A 21,393-nucleotide genomic window follows, 5' to 3' on the forward strand; every position below is an offset into this window, starting at 1 on the left:
ATGTCAGATGGACTCAGGAGCCAACTTAAAGTGGCTTCCACTGGCCATAAATGGGATGATTTAAACATCAAGAAAGGGAATCACAGCTGGGCGCAGTGGCTGACACCTGTAATCCCAACACTTTGGGAGGCCAAGGCGGGCAGATCACCTGAGGTCAGGAGTTCAAGACTAGCCTGGCCAACATGGTGAAACCTCATCTCTACTAAAGATACAAAAATTAGCCAGGCATGGTGGCACCTGCCTGTGATCCTAGCTACTTGGGAGGCTGAAGCAGTAGAATCGCTTGAACCTGGGAGGTGGAGGTTGCAGTGAGACGAGATTGCACCACTGCACTCCAGCCTGGGTGAGAGTGAGATTCAGTCTCAAAAAAAAAAAAAAAAAAAAAAAAAAACAGGAATCACTGCACAATGCAACAAAATATGTTTAAATCCATGAGTTCATAATTATACTTTAAAAAAAAACTTCATTGGCCATTTTTGGAGGGCACTAGAGAAGCTACTCATATTGAAAATGGATGAGTAAAGGGGAAAAGACACACATTTGTCCTGCTTTTCATAGACAAACTGTACCTCAGGGTAACCAAATAGTTGGTAAAGGAGAGTTTCCCTTTTGGAATTATTCCAGATTATAAATGAAGAAGGAATCATTGAGTTAGAGTGTCAGCATTTTGCAGCTCCTAATGGAATAATGGATCTTGGCAATGATCATCAACAGATGCTAACATCACAAAAAGAAAGATAACCAGGCGTTATGTATCCCCTTGATGGACATGTACACCACAACTTATAAAGACTTCTTGGGGAAAAAAAAAACCTTCATACCAAACAGCAGTTTATAGGGTATACAAAGCACAGTATTAATGCCATAAGGACACAATTGGGAAAATGTAGGCTGGGAAATCCTAAAGAATAAACAACTCAGTTTAACAAAAAATTACAAGAGGGAAAACTGATGGAGAGGGGAACCCATGAATGAAAGAGACTTGAGAGACACTTCAATTAATTTGTAATGCAGGGTTTAATTTGCATCTCAATTTGAGCAAGCTAAAAAAAATTGGAAAAATATGAACACTGGCTATATGATATGAAGGAAATCATTGAAATATTTCAGATGATAATGGATTTGTGGAGAGAGAAATACATATATATTATATATAATATGTATATGATTATCTTTTAGCAGTTATTACTGAACTATTTACAGATGAAATAACATGTCTGTTGCCTGGAATTTGTATTAAAACAATGGTGAGGGTATAGATGGGTTATTGGAGAGTGGGAAATTGGCCATGAGAGATAGTTGGTGAAACTGGGTGGTATGTACATGGGGATTTATGATACTATTCTCAGCACTTTGGTTAAGTATGAAATTTTCTTTTTTTTTAATTTTTATTTATTTATTTTAGAGAGAGGGTCTTGCTCTGTCACCTAGACTGGAATGCAGTGGTGTAATCATAGCTCACTGCAGCCCTGAACTCCAGGGCTCAGTTGGGATCCTTCTTCAGCCTCCTGGGTAGCTGGGACTACAGGCACATGCTACTTGGCTATTATTTTTTTTCATTTTTCATAGATATGGGGTCTTGCTATTTTGCCCAGGCTGGTTTCGAATTCCTGGCCTCAAGCAATCATCCCACCTCAGCCAGCTGAAACTTTCTGTGATAAAATATTATTGTTGGGGCCAGGCACAGTGGCTTACACCTGTAATCCCAGCACTTTGGGAAGGTAAGGTGGCTACTCAGGGGGCTGAGGTCGGGGTATTGCTTGAGTTCTGGAGGTCAGGGCTGCAGTGAGCCATGATTGTGCCACTGTCCTCCAGCGTTGGTGACAAAGCAGGACCCTGTTTCAAAAAAAAAAAAGTTATTATTGTTTTAAATCATGGTTTATCATAGCTGTTTCTGAGTTCCTGGACCAGTTAAAAGGTTTTAGACATCAGAAGGAAAGGACAGTTTAGGAATATCGACTTTATTGCATCTTGAGTCTTTAATTTTTCCATGTAGGTCTGCTTAAGGTAGGAAACAAAGTGACCACATTTGTTTCTGGGCAGACAGAGCAGAACAAGGTCAGCATCTGCCCCTGGTGTAGGCAGAGGCAACCCATAGGATTAGACATGCCACCAGAACAGCCTCCTTTACCTGGGTTAAGCCTTAGAACCTGAGAAGCCATCTGCTGAGTCTACATTGCATTTCCTACCTGCGGACTTTTATTCTGGGCTTCATTTCTTGGAGCAACTAGGCCTTCTGCATTACATACTCCCTGCAAATATTAAGTTGGCACAAAAGTAATTGTGGTTTTTGCCATTACTGTCAATGGTAAAACTGCAATTACTTTTGCACCAACCTAATACAATCAAGTCCTATAGATGTCAAACTTGGCTACACACCAGAATTTCCTTATTAAAAATGTCTTACTTAGGCCGGGCATGGTGGCTCATGTCTGTAATCCCAATGCTTTGGGAGGCTGTGGCAGGAGGATGGATTAAGACCAGAAGTTTGAGGCCAGCCTGGGCAACATAGTGAGACTCCATTTCTACAAAAATGTGTTAAGAAAGAAAAATTAGCTGGGCATGGTGGCATGAGCCTGTAGTTCCAGCTACTTGTGAGGCTGAGGCAGGAGGATCACTTGAGCCTAGGCAGCCAAGGCTGCAGTGAGCCACATTCATGCCACTGCACTCCAGCCTGGGCAACAGAGCAAGACTGTCTTAAAAAAAATTTTTTTCATAGGGTTTTTTGTTGTTGTTGTTGGTGGTGGTGGTGGTGGTGAGACAGCATCTCTCTCATTCTATTGCCCAGGTTGGAGTGTGGTGGTGCGATCATGGGTTACTGCAGCCTCAACCTCCCTGAGCTCAGGTGATCCTCCTACCTCGGCCTCCCAAGTAGCTGGCATGCACCATCATGCCTGGCTAAATTTTGTGTTTTTTGTAGAGATTGGGTCTTGCCATGTTGCCCGGGGCTCAGGCTTTCTGCCTGCCTTGGCCTCCCAAAGTGCTGGGATTACAGGCATGAGCCACCATGCCAGGCCAATTGTTTTAATTAAAAAATAAATTAAAATGTCTGATTTTTATCTGCCGCCTGCTAAATAGAAATTTGAGACAGGATGTAGGAATCTGTGTTTTTACCAGACAGTCTGGTTGATTCTTCCAGAGCCAGCCACATGCTGGTTCATAAACCAGCATTTGGGATCTACTCAATAGTCCACCCTACCTCCATCCCTTGTGAAAAGATGAAACAGACAGTATGGTGACTTGTGGTCCCCTTTCCTTTCTCAATGCCAGGTATCAGTGCTGCAGAATCAGGGCAGAGAGATGATGCTGGTGACCAGTGGAGCCGTAGCCTTTGGCAAACAACGCTTGCGCCATGAGATCCTTCTGTCTCAGAGCGTGCGGCAGGCCCTCCACTCAGGGCAGAACCAGCTGAAAGAAATGGTGAGTGCTGCTTCCCCACATGTTGAAATGGATCTTCAGGTCTTCTTCCCTAATTCCCTACCACACCTTGTCTCATTGGTATATTACAGGCAATTCCAGTCTTAGAGGCACGAGCCTGTGCAGCTGCCGGACAGAGTGGGCTGATGGCCTTGTATGAGGCTATGTTTACCCAGTACAGCATCTGTGCTGCCCAGGTGAGAGGCTGGTCTTTGAAAGGGGTGTGGGACCTATGAGGGTGGTTCTTGTGGAACAAAGGGGTCTGGAGCCAGACTACTGGAATATGGTGTCAGCTTCATCACTTGCTACTTGAGAAATCTGAAGAAAGTTTCTTATCTAACCTTTTTGTGCCTCAGTTTCCTTATCTGAAAATGGGGATAATATCAGTGCCTATTTCAGATAATTTTTGGAAGGGCTCAGTGAGAAAATATATGAAAAGCCTTTAGTATAGTGTTTAGTACATAATACATTCTCAGTGAATATTAGCTCTTGTTACACTAAAACTCTTAGGATTACAAGAGCTAACACATCTGAAGACAGAGAAGTTAAATGTCTTTATTTCACTGGCTTCTTTGATTTCTGGTGGCTTGCTTCTGTTTGCACCTGGTTGGTTGCCTTTTTTTTTTTTTTTTTTTTTTTTTTTTTTAGACGGAGTCTCGCTCTGTCACCCAGGCTGGAATGCAGTGGCACCATCTCGGCTCACTGCAAGCTCCGTCTCCCGGGTTCACGCCATTCTCCTGCCTCAGCCTCCCGAGTAGCTGGGACTACAGGCGCCCGCCACCACGCCCGGCTAATTTTTTGTGTTTTTAGTAGAGACGGGGTTTCACTGTGTTAGCCAGGATGGTCTCGATCTCCTGACCTCGTGATCCGCCCGCCTCGGCCTCCCAAAGTGCTGGGATTACAGGCGTGAGCCATCGCGCCCGGCCGGTTGCCTTTTATAGTAGTTATTTATTAAGCTTTGAAGAGAAAGAGGAATGCTGGTGATTGGTTGGTTTTTCACTCATTCAGCAAATATTTATTGAGCACCTATGGTGTACCTAGCAGTCTTGGGCATTGGGGATACTGTGGTGAACAAATCAGACATGATTCCAGTCCTCCTGGGACTTATGAATTTTTGGTGGCTACCCCTAAATGTTCTAGAACCTTCTTTCTACATTGTTTCATTTTTACCTAAATCTCCTGAATTTTTTTGAATTATATTCTTGATCAGCTGTACAGCTACACACTAGAGACATCTAAATAACAGTCACTTCAGGAAACAACTGAAAAAAAAGTCTAACTCCCAAATTATTTTATTTTGAAACTCCTTTATCTGTAAAGATGTAAAATAGCTATTATTTTATATTATGGATATTATTTTACATGTGCACTACATGCACAGATGTTATTTTACACAGGTGATATTGTTATATATACATATATTGTTTTAGGTTTTGCTTCTTCATTTCCTGTTACTTTTTTTTTGTTTCTCCATCATTTGCCTGTTTGTACCCGCAGTGATGTTCTGGTATTACACCAGAGTGTCTTCTCAAGTCAGTGAGGTAAAACAGAAAGGCGTGGACTTGTCCCCTTGCCTATGGCTGGGGACCCCACTTTTGTAGTCTTAGCTTTTTTTCTCTTAGTGTAAATATAATATAAATCTCTATTTCTATCACTCTTCTTTATTATCTGCTTTCTCTTCTCCACAGTCCAATGACAATTTTGGTCTTTAATTTTTTCAAAGTGCCTGGAGCCAGGTGAGGAAACTCTAAGTCAGGGAGCTATGGTTTTGCTTTGGTTTGGTTTTTCCCTGGGATGAAACTTTTTGAGAGTTTGTTTTTGTTTTATTTTGTTTTGAATGATGTAGCATTAAGAGTTCATGCAGCATCAGCCATTGTTTCCATTTACATTGAGTGAAAGAAGAGCCCTGCCCCCTCTGGTTCCCAACAAGCTTCAATCCCTGGGTTTTCCTCTCACACCTGTGTCTTCCCCCAAGGCTATCATATCTACAGAAAATATTTGCCCTTTGTACCTTGTCCTGTGGTTCCTTATTTTCTTCAGTAATCCTATATAGAAGACCATTATCAGTGGCTTTTGAAAATTTCCAGTAGGTAGTTTGCCAGATTAAGGACTTAAACACTTAAAACAGCTTGTTTTTTCTTCATAGAAGGGAAACTGATTTTCCCTCAACAGATTGTGCTTGTCTAAACACGTACTTTTCCCTCTTGGGACTCTTTATCTCCTACCTTTATGCTGAGATCCCCAGGCCATGTTTGTGAAGCTATTTTGGTGACAGGTATTTTTCCTGGACCTTTAGACCTCCTGCTTGTCTCTCCTACACACGGGTTTATATTAATTGTTTGATCTTTCACCATCGTGACTAGAATCTATATGTTCAGCTTTGACCTAGTCCTGTGTCCAACAGCACTAAGCTTTTCTGAAAAGGAGTTCATGATCTTCCCTTTCAAAAATATGCTCCATTTTATTTTTCCCTGAGACATCAACATTCTTATTCTCCATTCCAGCAGCTAGACCCTGGCATTTCAGAGGTACTCAACAAATTTTTTATCGAGTGAGTGAATTATTTTTCTATATATATGTTTCCTGTGTTTTATATACCATTAAGGCTACTGTTTTATTGCTGTATTCTTCTCAGTTACCATAGCCAGACCCTTAACCATCCTCACTTTGACTGTTTCAGTGCCTGCTTTCTTTACTATTTGCTTCCAACTTTCCCTACCTCATCCTGCCCTACATAGCAAGAACCCTCTTCCGTAAACATTAGAGATTACATTATTTATTGTTGAGCCTCAAGGTTTGTTGCCATTTAGTTTCTTGCTATCTCCATTTACCCATTTATCTTTTTCTCCTAAACATTGCATAAAATTCTGATTCAAGCTAGAAAGCAGAGCTGTTTACCAGCCCACCACCCAGCTCTCCATTCAACCTTTGAGCACCTTATGCTCATCTCCTCCCTTGAACCAAGTTGTATTCTGCTCCTCTTTCAGCTTGTGACTAAAGACTAACTTCCATAAGTTTCTCAGACTAACCCCACATGCTCACACACAGTCTTAGTTAACTCCAGTAATAGTCTGCTTCAGAGCAAGAGCAGTGACAACACAGCCCTATTCCATTTTGTCTAACACACTTTTCTAAGCAGGGTAAATAATTTATTCACTCACTCGCCAAATATTTAAGGGCCTACTATGGCCAGGCCCTGAATCAGATCCTAGGATACAGAGATATTTTAGAAATTGCTGGGGCACAGCGGTGTGCATCTTTAGTCCCAGTTACTCAGGAGGCTGAGGTGCGAGGATCACTTGAGACTAGGAGTTCAAGTCCAGCCTGGACAACAGAGCAAGACCCTCTCTATAAAAAAAGAAAAGAAAGAAAAGAAATTAATGGATAATCACTGATTCCCCCAGTATCCCTCTAAAATAGATACATTAATTTTCTTAATTTTGTAAATGGATGACATTTTGGGATTTGGTAGCTCTCTGAGGATTAAATTACTTTTGCAAGAAGTCTTGAACATTCTTAAATCTTTCAGATTATTGTAATTTTTTTTTTTTTATCTCTACAAGAATTGGGGCCAGGTGCAGTGGATCACACCTGTAATCCCATCACTTGAGGCCAGGAGTTCGAGACCAGCCTGGCCAACATGGCGAAACCCCGTCTGTACTAAAAATACAAAAATTAGCTGCGTGTGCCTGTAATCCTAGCTACTTGGAAAGCTGAGGCATAAGAATTGCTTGAACCCAGGAGGTGGAGGTTGCAGTGAGCAGAGATTATGCCACTGCACTACAGCCTGAGCGACAGAGTGAGACCCTGTCTCAAAAAAAAAAAAAAGAATTGGATAGCACCCAGAAATGTGTATTTCATTCTAATCTTCTAATCTGTATGGGGCCCCAGAAACCTAAAGTTTAACTCCCCTACTCTTAGTGTCTTTTGTATACTGGGAAGTTTAGCATTTTTCTCCCTCATGCATTTTCCATCTATTTAATCCTTTTAGATTTTGGTGACCAATTTGGATTTCCATGATGAGCAGAAGCGCCGGAACCTCAATGGAACACTTCATGAACTCCTTAGAATGAACATTGTCCCCATTGTCAACACAAATGATGCTGTTGTCCCCCCAGCTGAGCCCAACAGTGACCTGCAGGGGGTAAATGTGGGTAAAGTATTTCTAAGGATTTAGCATGCTGGAGACACTAACACCATGCTATGCTGCATGCACTAACACTGGAAGTTTGGCATAAACAAGATGGAAAAGTTGTGAGAGAAACTTGTCATGGAGCAGTGACCGCATAAGCTCTTCTGAACTCGGGGTTGCATTCAACAGGGTGAGGTGCTATAGTCAATTAAGATGGTGCGATGAGCATGGCTTGTATATTTCAGTGGCTAGCAGACTGCATGTTTGGAAAAGGGATTGCCAGTAGACAGTGTGTTTTGCAGGCAGAAGGGGCCTGCAAGAGCTGTCATCTACATATTTGGGTTCATTGGTTTTGCCTGATCCTAGCTTGGTTTTGCCTGAGCTTGGCTGGGTGCTTCCATGAATTTCTTTTTGGACTGCTTAGCTCACTCACTTATGACTTTTTAATCTGCATTCTAGGTTATTAGTGTTAAAGATAATGATAGCCTGGCTGCCCGACTGGCTGTGGAAATGAAAACTGATCTCTTGATTGTTCTTTCAGATGTAGAAGGTACAAAGTAATGCTTTTTTCTTTTATCTGCCCTTTGTTTTAAATGCTACATATGTGAGCACGTGAGTTTCCCTCTTTCTTTGAGTCCCTCTGATATTTTGATGTTTTTTTGCTATAGATCATTAGCCATATGTTCTGACAAAGGGCTTTTATGACTCAAAACAGGGTGGGTGAGTCTAAGAGATGTCGTTTGAATCCTGAAATGTTACTTCCAGGTGCTTTCAGTTGTTTTTCTTAAATAACAGCTTTATGGAGATGTAATTCATATACCATACAATTCACTTATTTGAAATTTACAATTCTGTCCTGGCATGGTGTCTCACACCTATAATCCCAACACTTTGGGAGGCCAAAGCAGGAGGATCACTTGAGCCCGGGAGTTTGAGATCAACCTGGGTAATATAGTGAGTCCCTGTTTCTACAAAAAATAGAAAAGTCAGCTGGACGTGGTGGTATGCACCTGCGGTTCCAGCTACTCAGGGCTGAGGCAGAAGGATCACTTGGACCTGGGAGTTCCAGGCTGCAGTGAGCTGTTATCGCGCCACTGCACTCCAGCCTGGGTTACAGAGTGAGACCCTATCTCAGAAATAAATCAATAAATAAAAGTTTACAATTCAGAGATTTTTAGTATATTCACATAATTGTGCAACCAAAACCACAGTCATCTGTAGAACACTTTCCCTTTCATCACCCAAATAAGAAACTCCATAACCATTAGCAGTCACTCCCCACTTCTACCCAAACTCCCCATCCCTAGGCAGTCTCCAGTATACTTTCTGTTTCTATGGATTAACGTGTTCTGGACATTTTATTTAAATGGCATCATATACTATGGTGGCCCTTTGTGACTGGCTTTTTTCACTTAGCATGTTTTCAAGGTTCATCCATTTTACAGCATGTGTCAATACTTCATTTGTTTTTATTGCTGAATAATATTCCACTCTGGATATACCATGTTTTATTTATCAGTTCATCAACTGATGGACATTAGCTATGAACATTCATGACACGTTTTTGTGTGAACATGTTTTTATTTCACCTAAGAGTAGAATTGCAGGGTCATATGCTAACTCTGTTTAAAAGACTTTTGAGGAACTACTAGACTGTTTTCCAAAGTAGCTGTACCATTTCACATTCTCACCAGCATTGTATGAAGGTTCTAATGTGTTTACATCATTGCTGTCATTCAGTTTTTTTTTTTTGTTTTTTTTTTGAGGCGGAGTCTTATCCTGTCACCCAGGCAGGAGTGTAATGGCACAATATCGGCTCACTGCAACCTCCACCTCCCAAGCGATTCTCCTGCCTCAGCCTCCCGAGTAGCTGGGATTACAGGCGCCTGCCACCACACCTGGCTAATTTTTGTATATTTAGTAGAGATGGGGTTTCACCATTTGGGCCAGGCTGGTCTTGAACTCCTGACCTTGTGATCCACCCGCCTCAGCCTCCCAAAGTGCTGGGATTACAGGTGTGAGCCACCGCGCTCGGCCTATTCAGTTGTTTTTATCTGCCTTATTATAGCCATCCTAATGGGTGTGAAGTAATATCTTATTGTGGTTTTGATTACTTTCAGTTTTTAATGTAAACCATAGGACAGATTGTGGATTTTTTTTGTTTTTGTTTTGTTTTGCTTTATTTTGTTTTCTGTTTTTTGTTTTTTTTCTTTGTTGGGACATATTGTTTTAAGTTGGAGCCACTGTAGAAGTCTAGGCTATCTGGGTACCATATTCTTATATGTTACTCTGTTCTCTGCTGTTCCCTTCTTCCTGGAGGAGCCACTCTTGGCTCTAATATGTCTTTCCATTCACTCTTCTCAAGCTTTCTTAAGCTTTTCAAGCTTTCTTAAGCTATTTCCATTTCACAGTCTGACCCATAAGAAATATAGTAGCTGTGTCCAAGATCTAGGATTCCAAAAGTCCCCTGTTAACATTCCCAGAAGGTTAGAAAACCTCTACTTAATTCCCAGCCCACACCAAGGCAGGTTGACATGGCAGGACCTGTTCTCTGTTTTACGCTCAAGCAGTTGTGAGGTAAGGGCAGGGACTACCTAGTGGAGGCAGGGGTAGACATAGATGAATTGATCTGTCTCTGCCCATGTGGAAAGTCAGAGATACGACACCTACATGTCAGTATCTTTACCTGTAAGAAGTCTTAGTCCTGTGTTATCCACTGTAATTTGAAGTCCTAGGATAGGAACAGCTAAGTTGGGGTAAGTGTGAGCTACCCTGGAGAAAAAAGGCATTTTGGTTAATCAACAAGTTTTCTATTTATTCATCCCCCCCCAACCCCAGATGGAGTCTTGCTTTGTCACTCAGGCTGGAGTGCAGTGGCACGATGTCGGCTCATTGCAACCTCTGCCTCCTGGGTTCAAGCGATTCTCCTGTCTCAGCCTCCCTAGTAGCTGGGATTACAGGCGCGCACTACCACGCCTGGCTGATTTTTGTATTTTTAGTAGAGAAGGGGTTTCACCATGTTGGCCAGGCGGGTCTTGAACTCCTCACCTCGTGATCCTCCTGCCTTGGCCTCCCAAAGCACTGGGATTACAGGCATGAGCCATGGCGCCTGGCCAATCAGCAGATTTTTGTTGAATTTCTAGTATGAGCACATAGTGTGCTAGGTGCTTGATAAATGTAATTTGTTCAGTCTTTATAGCAACCCTACAAAGTAGGTAGTAGGTAGGCTAACCCAGTTTTACAGATGAAGAAATTAAAAATTAGGTTCAAGCTGGGCACGGCGGCACGTGCCTGTAATCCCAGCTACTTGGGAGGGCTGAGGCAGTAAGATCACTTGAGCCCAGGAAGTTGAGGCTGCAGTCAACTGTGATCATGCTACTGCACTGCAGCCTGAGTGACAGAAACAGAGACCCTGTCGGGAGAGGAGGGGGGAAAGAAGAAGAAATAATTTTTTTAATTTAATTTAAAATTAAATTCGGATCTATTAAATGGTATATCTAAAGTCACATAGCAAGTGCTTGACAGAGGCCAGTTTCAAATCTGAGTCTGTTCAATTAAAAAAGCTACACTCTTTTCTCTTATACTGCTTGACAAGGTAAAAAAAAAAAAATGTAAGGTTTCGAGATTAATTTATAAAACCCAGTTTGAACAAGACTCTAGCAAATCGTTTTGATGCAGCTTCAAGCACCAAAATCGGGTCATTGGTAGACTGGCATTCTTATTGTAATTATCCTAATTCGTTTTCTACTGAGTGTTGATTTTTTAGAACAGTATCTGAATTTTAACTATGCTCTTGGTGGGGCAAGGGGAAAAAAGGAGTAGGCACATTATCAGAATGCTAGGAACCCCTCACTGTCTTTGGAGGAGGTTTGGCTAGAATTGTCCAGTCTTTCCTATACTAATATATGAAACTGAAACAGCTTCCAAATCTAACTCTGTGATCTCATAGCACTGTATCTTCTGGGAAGATCCTAACCCTAAATCCTGGAGAGTTGTGGAGTAGTGGGTTGAGACTGACAGATTGTAAAAGGTTATTTTTTCTTTTCCTGTAATAATTTGCACTGCTTATGGTTGCCACTGCTTTGCTCTACGATGGGCATTGATTTCCTCACTTCCCTGATTTAGTTACTCCCGCAGAGAGGTAGTATGTAGCAAGATTGTCTTAAAGGTTTGGAATAATAGAGGGGAGAGGTATATTATAGCACAGGAAAAGCAGTAACTTGAAACCAGAAAAATCGCCACCCAAAATGTCCTTCAGCCAGTCCCCAGCCTCCCCATCTGTGTCCGCTTTAGGTCTTGATTTAACTCCAGTTTCTCAGCCCTTTCTTACCCCCACTTTTTCTTGTCCAAGCTCCTACTTACCCTTTTTCAAAGTGAAATTTTGAGGATTTTTCTTCTTGGATTGTATGCATGTAACGTTTCAGGTAACTATTTTATGTCACTCCACTTAGTTATAAAAGGGACATACACTTTCTGGTAATAAATCCAGACTGAATGCCAAGAGTCATGCACTCTCCTGCTGACTCAGCCTAACCTCTACAGTGACTCACTCATAAAACTGGGAATGTAAATTAGTGACTGTTTCAAAGGGTACTGTGAGAGTTAATGAGTACCTCTGTTGCATTTCATCCTGCTTGGAAATAATCACATTAAACAGTATATGGCTGCTGTGCCGTTTCTGCAATAGCCACCCTTCTTTTTCAGTTCTGTCCTTAAAGCACAGCATCATAAGTAGCAATGGCAGAATTAAGGACACCTTGCCAGGAATATGGGCAGGGCTAATAAATGTTGTGCCGAGGATATGGCCATGGTCTGATGTTGGGAAACATTTATTTGTTAAGCCAGGTTATAGAAATATGTAAGGTGAGTCTTCCTGGAGCTGTTTATCAGTGTCGAATCCTTTGTTCTCTTTTTCTGGTTAAAGCAGGTGGTAGTGCAGTGGAATTCATTTGGATGAGTAAAGTACAGAGTGATTGGCAGGTGCCCTGGGGAGGCCTGTCTTGGAGACACTTCCATCAAAGCAGTATTACTGACTCTTGTCTATTTTTTAGGCCTTTTTGACAGCCCCCCAGGGTCAGATGATGCAAAGCTTATTGATATATTTTATCCCGGAGATCAGCAGTCTGTGACATTTGGAACCAAGTCTAGAGTGGGAATGGGTGGCATGGAAGCCAAGGTAAGAATCTGGTGCCTTAACTGCCTATAACAATTTTAAAGCCCAAACTATATTGTATCCTTTTTACTTTTGTAATTATTTGGGGGTTAATGGTTCAGATAGTAGGCACATACGCACTTAAATATGTACATACCTAAATACAGATTTAATGAGTGTTGCATTCCAACATTTAGTTATGTCTGTGTATGTGGGTTTTCTCATTAATATTATATGAACAGTGTGTGCATGTGGTAAACTCTGCAAGGGCAGGGCCTATATATTTTTCATAATTCATAAATCTCTCATTTATCAGTTCAAATACTTCTTGATGAAATATTTCAAAAATTGTGTCCCATTAATTGTTCTTAGAAGTTATACCCCTAAGGTACGGCATCATATGTATCAACAGCACAGATGAGGGCAAGACCCCCCCCACTTAGGAAAGCCAAAAGTGCTCAAGATCAGACTCTGGTCAAACTCCAGCCGGTTGGTCTACTTAGTTGTTTCTAAGCTGAGGCACAGTAAATCAGATGTAGAAGTTATGAGTCCCATACTAGAGAGACTGAAGAGAGAACAGACTGGAAACAAAGGATAGGTTGGTTTACCTTTAAGTAACACATGCCAAGGTTGAGCTGGAAAGTGTGTGAGCTTCTAAGCTTCTAAAAACATTCTCTCATATACTTAAGTTGTTCAATATCAACTTGTATTTTATATCTTTTTGCAAGTTTAAAATGTGAGTGAATAGGTCTGCATCTCATCTTTACTGGATCTAACCTGTCTCATTAGGTGAAAGCAGCCCTCTGGGCTTTGCAAGGTGGCACTTCTGTTGTTATTGCCAACGGAACCCACCCAAAGGTGTCTGGGCACGTCATCACAGACATCGTGGAGGGGAAGAAAGTTGGTACCTTCTTTTCAGAAGTAAAGCCTGCAGGTAAATAGTTCTTCATAAGGTCCCAAGGCCTGTGATGGGAACTAGTGACACCTGGCTTAGTTAGAGATCACAAAATTGATATACTAATATTATGAAATATGGCATTGTTTTGAACACTATTTGCAAAATCGGATTTTGCTTTGCTTTTGCGAAATTCTATCTAACCTGCCTAGCTAGACCTATTCTCTGCAAAATCACTCGGTTAAAATATATAAGCATTGATTTTCTCAAGAAACATTTGCTAGGCCTATGTTAGATGCCAGGTGCTAATAAGCACTAGAGATGCAAAGATGCATATGATACAGTATGTGCTCTCGAGTGTTCACAAAGGACAGAATTGCCTCATAATCTGCATTCAGAAGTGTAAACACATTAAAAAATATCGCCGAAGTGGAATTCAGAAGAATTCTAGAAAACAAAGTATATTGTCTGCCCCAGAAATACAGGCAAGTTCCTGTATTTATACCTGAGTGAATCTGGCACATTCTTTTGCTATTTTATTGGTCATGGTGATCCCCTGTGTGAAACAAGCATACCAAGACATCATGTGTTCCTTCTGTGGGCGTGATGAGCTTGTGCATGCGCTGATAGTTCTCTCTCTAGTAGTAGAACTAGAGAGAGAACGAAGGTGACCATGACCTGATATTTGCACATATTCTTGCAGGCCCTACTGTTGAGCAGCAGGGAGAAATGGCTCGATCTGGAGGAAGGATGTTGGCCACCTTGGAACCTGAGCAGGTAATAACCTTAGGTGATAATATTGTTATAGTTTTCAGAGTGAGTCATGCTGTATGGTTACAGGAGTCAAACCTGCTGACTCCATCTTTATTCCTAGTGAGCCACAGAGTTATCTGAGTTACAAGTCTGATTCAGATTTGCTCTGCCTTTTTTCTTTTTCTTAATTTTATTTTCCATTTTATCTTTTATAGACAGAGGCCCAAGATAACTTTTCGTCACTATGATGTTTTGATCAAAAGCATCATAAAAATGATGAGATTAGGAAGGTTACCTAATTCTGCCACATACTAGGCATGGAAATGTGGGAAAATTACTTATCCCAACCCATTCCAAATCCCCTGACTTGCCTAGAAGATGGGAAGCTCGAGAGCCTGCTCCATAGTTGGTAGCCCTGACCTGTCAGGCTTGAATTAGTCTAAGTAGCAGACATGATGAGGCTGGAAGTGGTGAGGAGGTCAAGTAGAAGCTGGTAGCTAGTCCCCCAGGGGTTATGTTGTCAAGGTTGGATTTGAGAGTGAAGATGTATGTGGGTTTATACTAGTGAATCCTTTGGGCTGAGAAAAGAGAAAGTAACTCCAGTGGCAGAGAAAGGAAAGCAAAGGAGGAGCCTAGCTTCCCTTTCAAACCACTTCCCTCTGCTCCTCCAATAATCAGCATACTGATTTGCCACATTTCCTAATCTAGCATGGTCAGGCTTGGGGTGTCTTCAAGTACCTAGGACTGAATTTTTTCACTTTGATTAAATGCATTAAATAAATAATTTACAAGGCCAGGCGCATGTGGCTCAAGCCTGTAATCCCAGCACTTTGGGAGGCCGAGGCAGGCGGATCACGAGGTCAGGAGATCGAGACCACGGTGAAACCCCGTCTCTACTAAAAATACAAAAAAAAAAAATTAGCCGGGCGTGGTGGCAGGCGCCTGTAGTCCCAGCTACTCGGAGAGGCTGAGGCAGGAGAATGGTGTGAACCCAGGAGGCGGAGCTTGCAGTGAGCCGAGATCGCGCCACTGCACTCCAGCCTGGGCGACAGAGCAAGACTCCGTCTCAAAAAAAAATAATAATAAATAAATAAATAAATAAATAATTTACAAGGAAGAACCAGATGTAAAAACTTACCTGGAAATAAACTAACTAATGATATTAAATATGTAAGACTCTATGTAACATGTTAGTTCAAAGTACTGGCCCCTGTACAGTTACATAATCTCCTACAGATTATACAATCTCCTACAGATTGTATCCATCATGCCCCTTCCCCCCCTTTTTTTTCTTATGACTCTTGATTATTATAATTAGCCATGGTTTGCTAATTATAATAATCAGGAGTCATAAGAAAAAAAAAGGAGGAAAAGTAAGAAGTGACCTGGAGGTTGGCAGTGAGAGAGGAAGGAAGAAATAAGGGGAGCAGTGGTGGGAATAAGTGATGGGAAGTCAGGAGATTTCAGCTGGTGATGACTGTGGATGTGAGAGCAAGGCCTGGCACTCTCAGAAGAGTAGGTTTAAAAACTGTGGTGTGCATTCTTCTTGGATTAACATCTCTGATTTTTTAATGGTGTACCTTTCTTCTAGAGAGCAGAAATTATCCATCATCTGGCTGATCTGTTGACGGACCAGCGTGATGAGATCCTGTTAGCCAACAAAAAAGACTTGGAGGAGGCAGAGGGTAAAGACCAGGCAATTTAGAGTCAATGTTGTGGAAGGGTGTGCGTTATTTTGGTTTTTAATTTTACTAATAATTCTTATGTCTGCCTAAAGATAAGGATTGTTATAAAAGAAATTGTACATTATGTATCATTTCTATTGAGGGTAGGTGGGTGGCTGGTATTCTCCTTCCCCAGATACTTTAGTACAACCCCCAGAGGAGTTTTTTTCATTCCCCACAGGTCAAAAGCTGTGGCTACTATGGCAGTCAGGACAAAAAAGAACAAGATTGAGAACCCCACTGCTTAAGACATTCAGCTAACAGCTAACATTTATTGAGGCCTTTCTGTATTGACAGGCACTGTGCTAAGGGCTATGCAGTCAGGATGTCATTTAATCTTCATAACATAGTGCCTCTGAGATAGCTACTACTTATTATCCCCATTTGACAGAGAAGGAAACTGAAGCTCAGAGAAGTCGTCACTTGCCCAAAGCCATATGGTCAGTGATGGACCAGGATTTAAACACAGATGGACTGTACATGTGAAAGAGTTGTAGAAATAGTTTGTGCAGACTATGAAGAAAGATAGCTTGTTTCTTAGTTAATTAACCAGTCTTTTGTCTTCCCTGAGTTAGCACCAGGTGCCATCCAGAAATACCCTTGAGATGCTAATGGTAAAATAAGATGTTGAATTCACATTGCAAACACCTAGACATGTAGAGAGTCAGGGCCCTGACTCTTTCTCTTCTTTTTCTTAATTCTGTCTTTTCCCCCTTAAAATAATAGAGATTGATTTCATGAGGTTTTGAATTTCCTTTGCATTATCTTGAACATCCATATTAATGGTGTTTCTTTCAAAGAAATTTTGCAAGGTTCAACAACATTACTTTCATTCCTTAAAACATTTTTGAACCATTGTTTTAGAACTTCCTCTAGAATTTACATCTCATTTTTATAGTATTACAAAACGTAAAATAGATTTTCAGAACTGGAAGAAATCTTTGATACTATCCACTCACTAATTTAAAGTAAAAGAATTAAGACCCACAGAGGGTAAAGCTGTTGTTGCCCGAGGTTCCACAGCTTGTTGTTGGCATTGCTTTGACTCCTGATCCCAGCTATACCTCTCTGAACATGCATAAGGACACACAGTGGGTTAAGGACAAAGCCCTGGGTGTACATGAGCATCGTTTAGCAATCCCAGTTCGGGGAATTTATCCTCAAAAACTATTTGTAAAGAAAATAGGTCTTTAGACCAGGTGCAGTGGCTCACGCCTGTAATCCCAGCACTTTGAGAGGCCAAGGTGGGCCGATCACCTGAGATCATGAGTTCGAGACCAGCCTGGCCAACATGGTGAACTGTCTAAAAAACAGATACAGCTGGGCTCACGCCTGTAATCCCAGCACTTTGAGAGGCCAAGGTGGGCGGATCACCTGAGATCATGAGTTCGAGACCAGCCTGGCCAATATGGTGAAACCTTGTCTCTATAAAAATGCAAAAATTACAGCTGGGCGCAGTGGCTCACGCCTGTAATCCCAGCACTTTGGGAGGCCGAGGTGGGCGGATCACCTGAGGTTGGGAGCTCAAGACCAGCCTGACCAACATGGAGAAACCTCATCTCTACTAAAAATACAAAATTAGCTGGCCATGGTGGCACATGCCTGTAATCCCAGCTACTCAGGAGGCTGAGGAAGGAGTATCGCTTGAACTCGGGAGGCGGAGGTTGCCATGAGCTGAGGTGGCGCCATTGCACTCCAGCCTGGGAAACAAGAGCAAAACTCATTTCAAAAAAAAAAAAAAAGCCAGCCGTGGTAGTTCACATTTGTAATCCTAGCTACTCGGGTGGCTGAGGCAGGAGAATCACTTGAACCTAGGAGGCAGAGGTTGCAGTGAGCCGAGATTGCGCTACTGCACTCCAGCCTGGGCGGCAGAGCAAGACTCCATCTCAAAAAAAAAGAAAGAAAGAAAATAGCTCTTTATCTAAAGATTCTTAGAGCAAGATTTATCACACTGAAAAACTGGAAACAAGCTGAGCATTTAATAACGTAGGTGTGGTTAAGTGCATTCAGCTGTATCAAATTAATGGAATATTTAGTAGTAATTAAGATAATTTTTGCAACATGGAAAATGTACTTGCGTTGTGAGGTGAAAAGCTAGGATGTAGCATTTACCATACACTATAATTAAAACTTGTTTTTTTAGCATATGGGGAAAAGTAAAGAAAATTAATTAATTTGTATAATTGGTTGGTAGAAAGATGGTTTAATTTTTTTTCTTAATGTAAGGTCAGTTGCTTCCCCCCAAGGCGGAAATGCTTTTATTATTTTATCTTGGTGGCTGTGACTGTAAAGAAAGGAAAGGGAAAACTTTTGTAATCTCAACATTGACCACAGTAATGATTTGTGATACGTGATTTCAAATGGTCTTCCTGAGTATATACATGTATATATATGAATATGTACGTACATGTTTGTGTGTGGAGAGAGGGAATCACACCATGCATACTACTGTTTTTAAAGAAAATTCTGGGCAGGGTGCAGTGGCTCACGCCTGTAATCCCAGCACTTTGGGAGGCCGAGGTGGGCAGATCACAAGGTCAGGAGATGGAGACCATCCTGGCTAACACGGTGAAACCCCGTCTCTACTAAAAATACAAAAACTTAGCCAGGCGTGGTGGCAGGCGCCTGTAGTCCCAGCTACTTGGGAGGCTGAGGCTGGAGAGTGGCCTGAACCCGGGAGGCGGAGCTTGCAGTGAGCCGAGATCGCGCCACTGCACTCCAGCCTGGGCGACAGAGTGAGACTCCGTCTCAAAAACATAAAAAAATAAAGAAAATTCTGCATATGAGCTTGCCATAATTCTATTTTTTTCCGGCCAAGCATGGTCGCTCATGCCTGTAATCCCAGCACTTTGGGAAGGGGAGACAGAAGGATCACTTTAGCCCAGGAGTTCGAGACCAGCCTGGGCAACATAGTGAGACCCCTATCTCTACAAAATATGTTTTAAAATTAGCCAGCCATAGTGATACATGCCTGTAGTTCTAGCTACTCTGGAGACTGAAGCAGGAGGATCACTTGAGCCCCAGAGTTCAAGGCTGCAATGAGCTGTTATTGCACCACTGCACTCTAGCCTGGGCGACACACTGAGACCCTGTCTCTAAAAGAAAAAAAGAAAAAACGTTTTCTTTTTTAAAATTCTGTTCTCCTTCCCAAAATATTTAACATTTTATTTTAGAAGAAAACATCTTTGTTGGTTCTGATTATAAAAATAATTCACTCATTATAAAAAAATAATATGGAAAGAGAGATTATTACTATTCTGGATGCGTTCCAGATTTCTTCCTGTGCACACATATATGTGCAGTGTTTGATAAATAGGATCATATCATACATGCTGTTTTATAGTTTGCCTTTTTTGTAGACTATATCCTAGACAGCTCTCCATGTCAGTGAACCTAGATATATTATTTATAATAACTGAATTATAAACCATTGTCTGAATATTTAGGTAGAATTCAATTTCTCAGCATTACAAAAATGCCATGGTAAGTATCTTCATTACATGCCTGCCTATTCATACAAATGATAAATTTCTGAAACTGAAATTGCTGGGACAAAGGGTATCAGGGTACACAGCTTTACATGATGTTATGTATTGCCAAAACGGACCCCCAAGAAAAACAGTTTAAGTGGCATGTCATTGTCTTCCTGAGTCTGTTCCTGATGCAGTCCCACATGTTCAGTGAAACATCAAGACACATCAGCTGGGCCAGGCATGGTGGCTCACACTTGTAATCCCAGCACTTTGGGAGGTCGAGGCGGGCGGATCACTTGAGGTGAGGAGTTCAAGATCAGCCTGGCCAACCTGGTGAAACCCCATCTCTACAAAAATAAGCCAGGCCTGGTGGTGCGTGCCTGTAGTCCCAGCTACTAAGAAGGCTGAGGTGGGAGAATCGCTTGAACCCAGGAGGCAGAGGTTGCATTGGGCCTAGATCATGCCACTGCACTCCAGCCTGGGCGTCAAAGTGAGACCCTGTCTCAAAAGAAAAAAAGACACATCAGTTGGTAGCTGTAGCCTGCCAGGTCTGCTACTTCATCATATCCTCTTAATGGCTTTTCAGGGAGACTTGCAGCTCCTCTGCTGAAACGTTTAAGCCTCTCCACATCCAAATTGAACAGCCTGGCCATCGGTCTGCGACAGATTGCAGCCTCCTCGCAGGACAGCGTGGGACGTGTTTTGCGCCGCACCCGAATCGCCAAAAACCTGGAACTGGAACAAGTGACTGTCCCAATTGGAGTTCTGCTGGTGATCTTTGAATCTCGTCCTGACTGTCTACCCCAGGTGTGTATATACCCTGGGTGAATAAATACCCTGCCATTGGGGGCTGGTGTGGATATTGGAGGAAGAATATATTTTCTTCTTCTTCTTTTTTTTATTCTACTTTAAGTTCTAGGGTACATGTGCACAACATGCAGGTTTATTACGTAGGTATACATGTGCCATATTGGTTTGCTGCACCCATCAATTCGTCATTTACATTAGTTATTTCTCCTAATGCTATCCCTCTCCCAGTCACCCACCCACCAACAGGCCCCGGTGTGTGATGTTCCCCACCCTGTGTCCAAGTGTTCTCATTGTTCAGTTCCCACCTATGAGTGAGAACATGTGTTATTTGGTTTTCTGTCCTTGTGAGAGTTTGCTGAGAATGATGGTTTCCAGCTTCATCCATGTCCCTGCAAAAGACATGAACCCATCCTTTTTTTGGCTGCATAGTATTCCATGGTGTATATGTGCCACATTTTCTTAATCCAGTCTATCATTGATGGATATTTGGGTTGGTTGCAAGTCTTTGCTATTGTGAATAGTGCCGCAGTAAACATACGTGTGCATGTGTCTTTACAGTAGCATGATTTATCCTTTGGGTATATACCCAGTAATGGGATCGCTGGGTCAAATGGTATTTCTAGTTCTAGATCTTTGAGGAATCACCACACTGTCTTCCACAATGGTTGAACTAGTTTACACTCCCCCCAACAGTATAAAAGCATTCCTATTTCTCCACATCCTCTCCAGCATCTTGTTTCCTTACTTTTTAATGAATGTCATTCTTTTTTTTTTTTTTCTGAGACGGAGTCTTGCTCTGTCACCCAGGCTGGAGTGCAGTGGTGCAATCTCGGCTCACTGCAAGCTCCGCCTCCCGGGTTCACGCCCTTCTCCTGGCTCAGCCTCTCCGAGTAGCTGGGACTACAGGCGCCCGCCACCACGCCCAGCTAATTTTTTGTATTTTTAGTAGAGACGGGGTTTCACCATGGTCTCGATCTCCTGACCTCGTGATCCACCCGCCTCGGCCTCCCAAAGTGCTGGGATTACAAGCGTGAGCT

General features: G+C 42.1%; 1 protein-coding gene across 5 annotated transcripts in view; it reads left to right on the top strand.

Moving 5' to 3' along the window:
- Positions 1–21,393, top strand: part of ALDH18A1 (aldehyde dehydrogenase 18 family member A1) — a 51,462-nt gene that overhangs the window by 15,641 nt on the left and 14,428 nt on the right. For 4 of the 5 annotated variants that reach the window (XR_004029295.1, XM_030809177.1, XM_030809179.1 and 1 more), the window contains 9 exons: positions 3,271–3,420; positions 3,510–3,614; positions 7,409–7,567; positions 8,009–8,099; positions 12,601–12,725; positions 13,491–13,635; positions 14,300–14,373; positions 15,941–16,034; positions 20,133–20,353. Coding sequence is in view for 4 of the 5 variants with exons in the window: in XM_030809177.1 (XP_030665037.1) it covers positions 3,271–3,420; positions 3,510–3,614; positions 7,409–7,567; positions 8,009–8,099; positions 12,601–12,725; positions 13,491–13,635; positions 14,300–14,373; positions 15,941–16,034; positions 20,133–20,353 (1,164 nt within the window). In the remaining variant the exon portion in view is untranslated. Of the gene's footprint in view, positions 1–3,270; positions 3,421–3,509; positions 3,615–5,925; positions 5,969–7,408; positions 7,568–8,008; positions 8,100–12,600; positions 12,726–13,490; positions 13,636–14,299; positions 14,374–15,940; positions 16,035–20,132; positions 20,354–21,393 lie in introns of those variants that run through there. The other variant, XM_030809186.1, reaches the window with a different exon arrangement.

This window comes from Nomascus leucogenys, chromosome 3 (assembly GCF_006542625.1).
Source record: "Nomascus leucogenys isolate Asia chromosome 3, Asia_NLE_v1, whole genome shotgun sequence".
Taxonomy (NCBI): Eukaryota; Metazoa; Chordata; class Mammalia; order Primates; family Hylobatidae; genus Nomascus; species Nomascus leucogenys.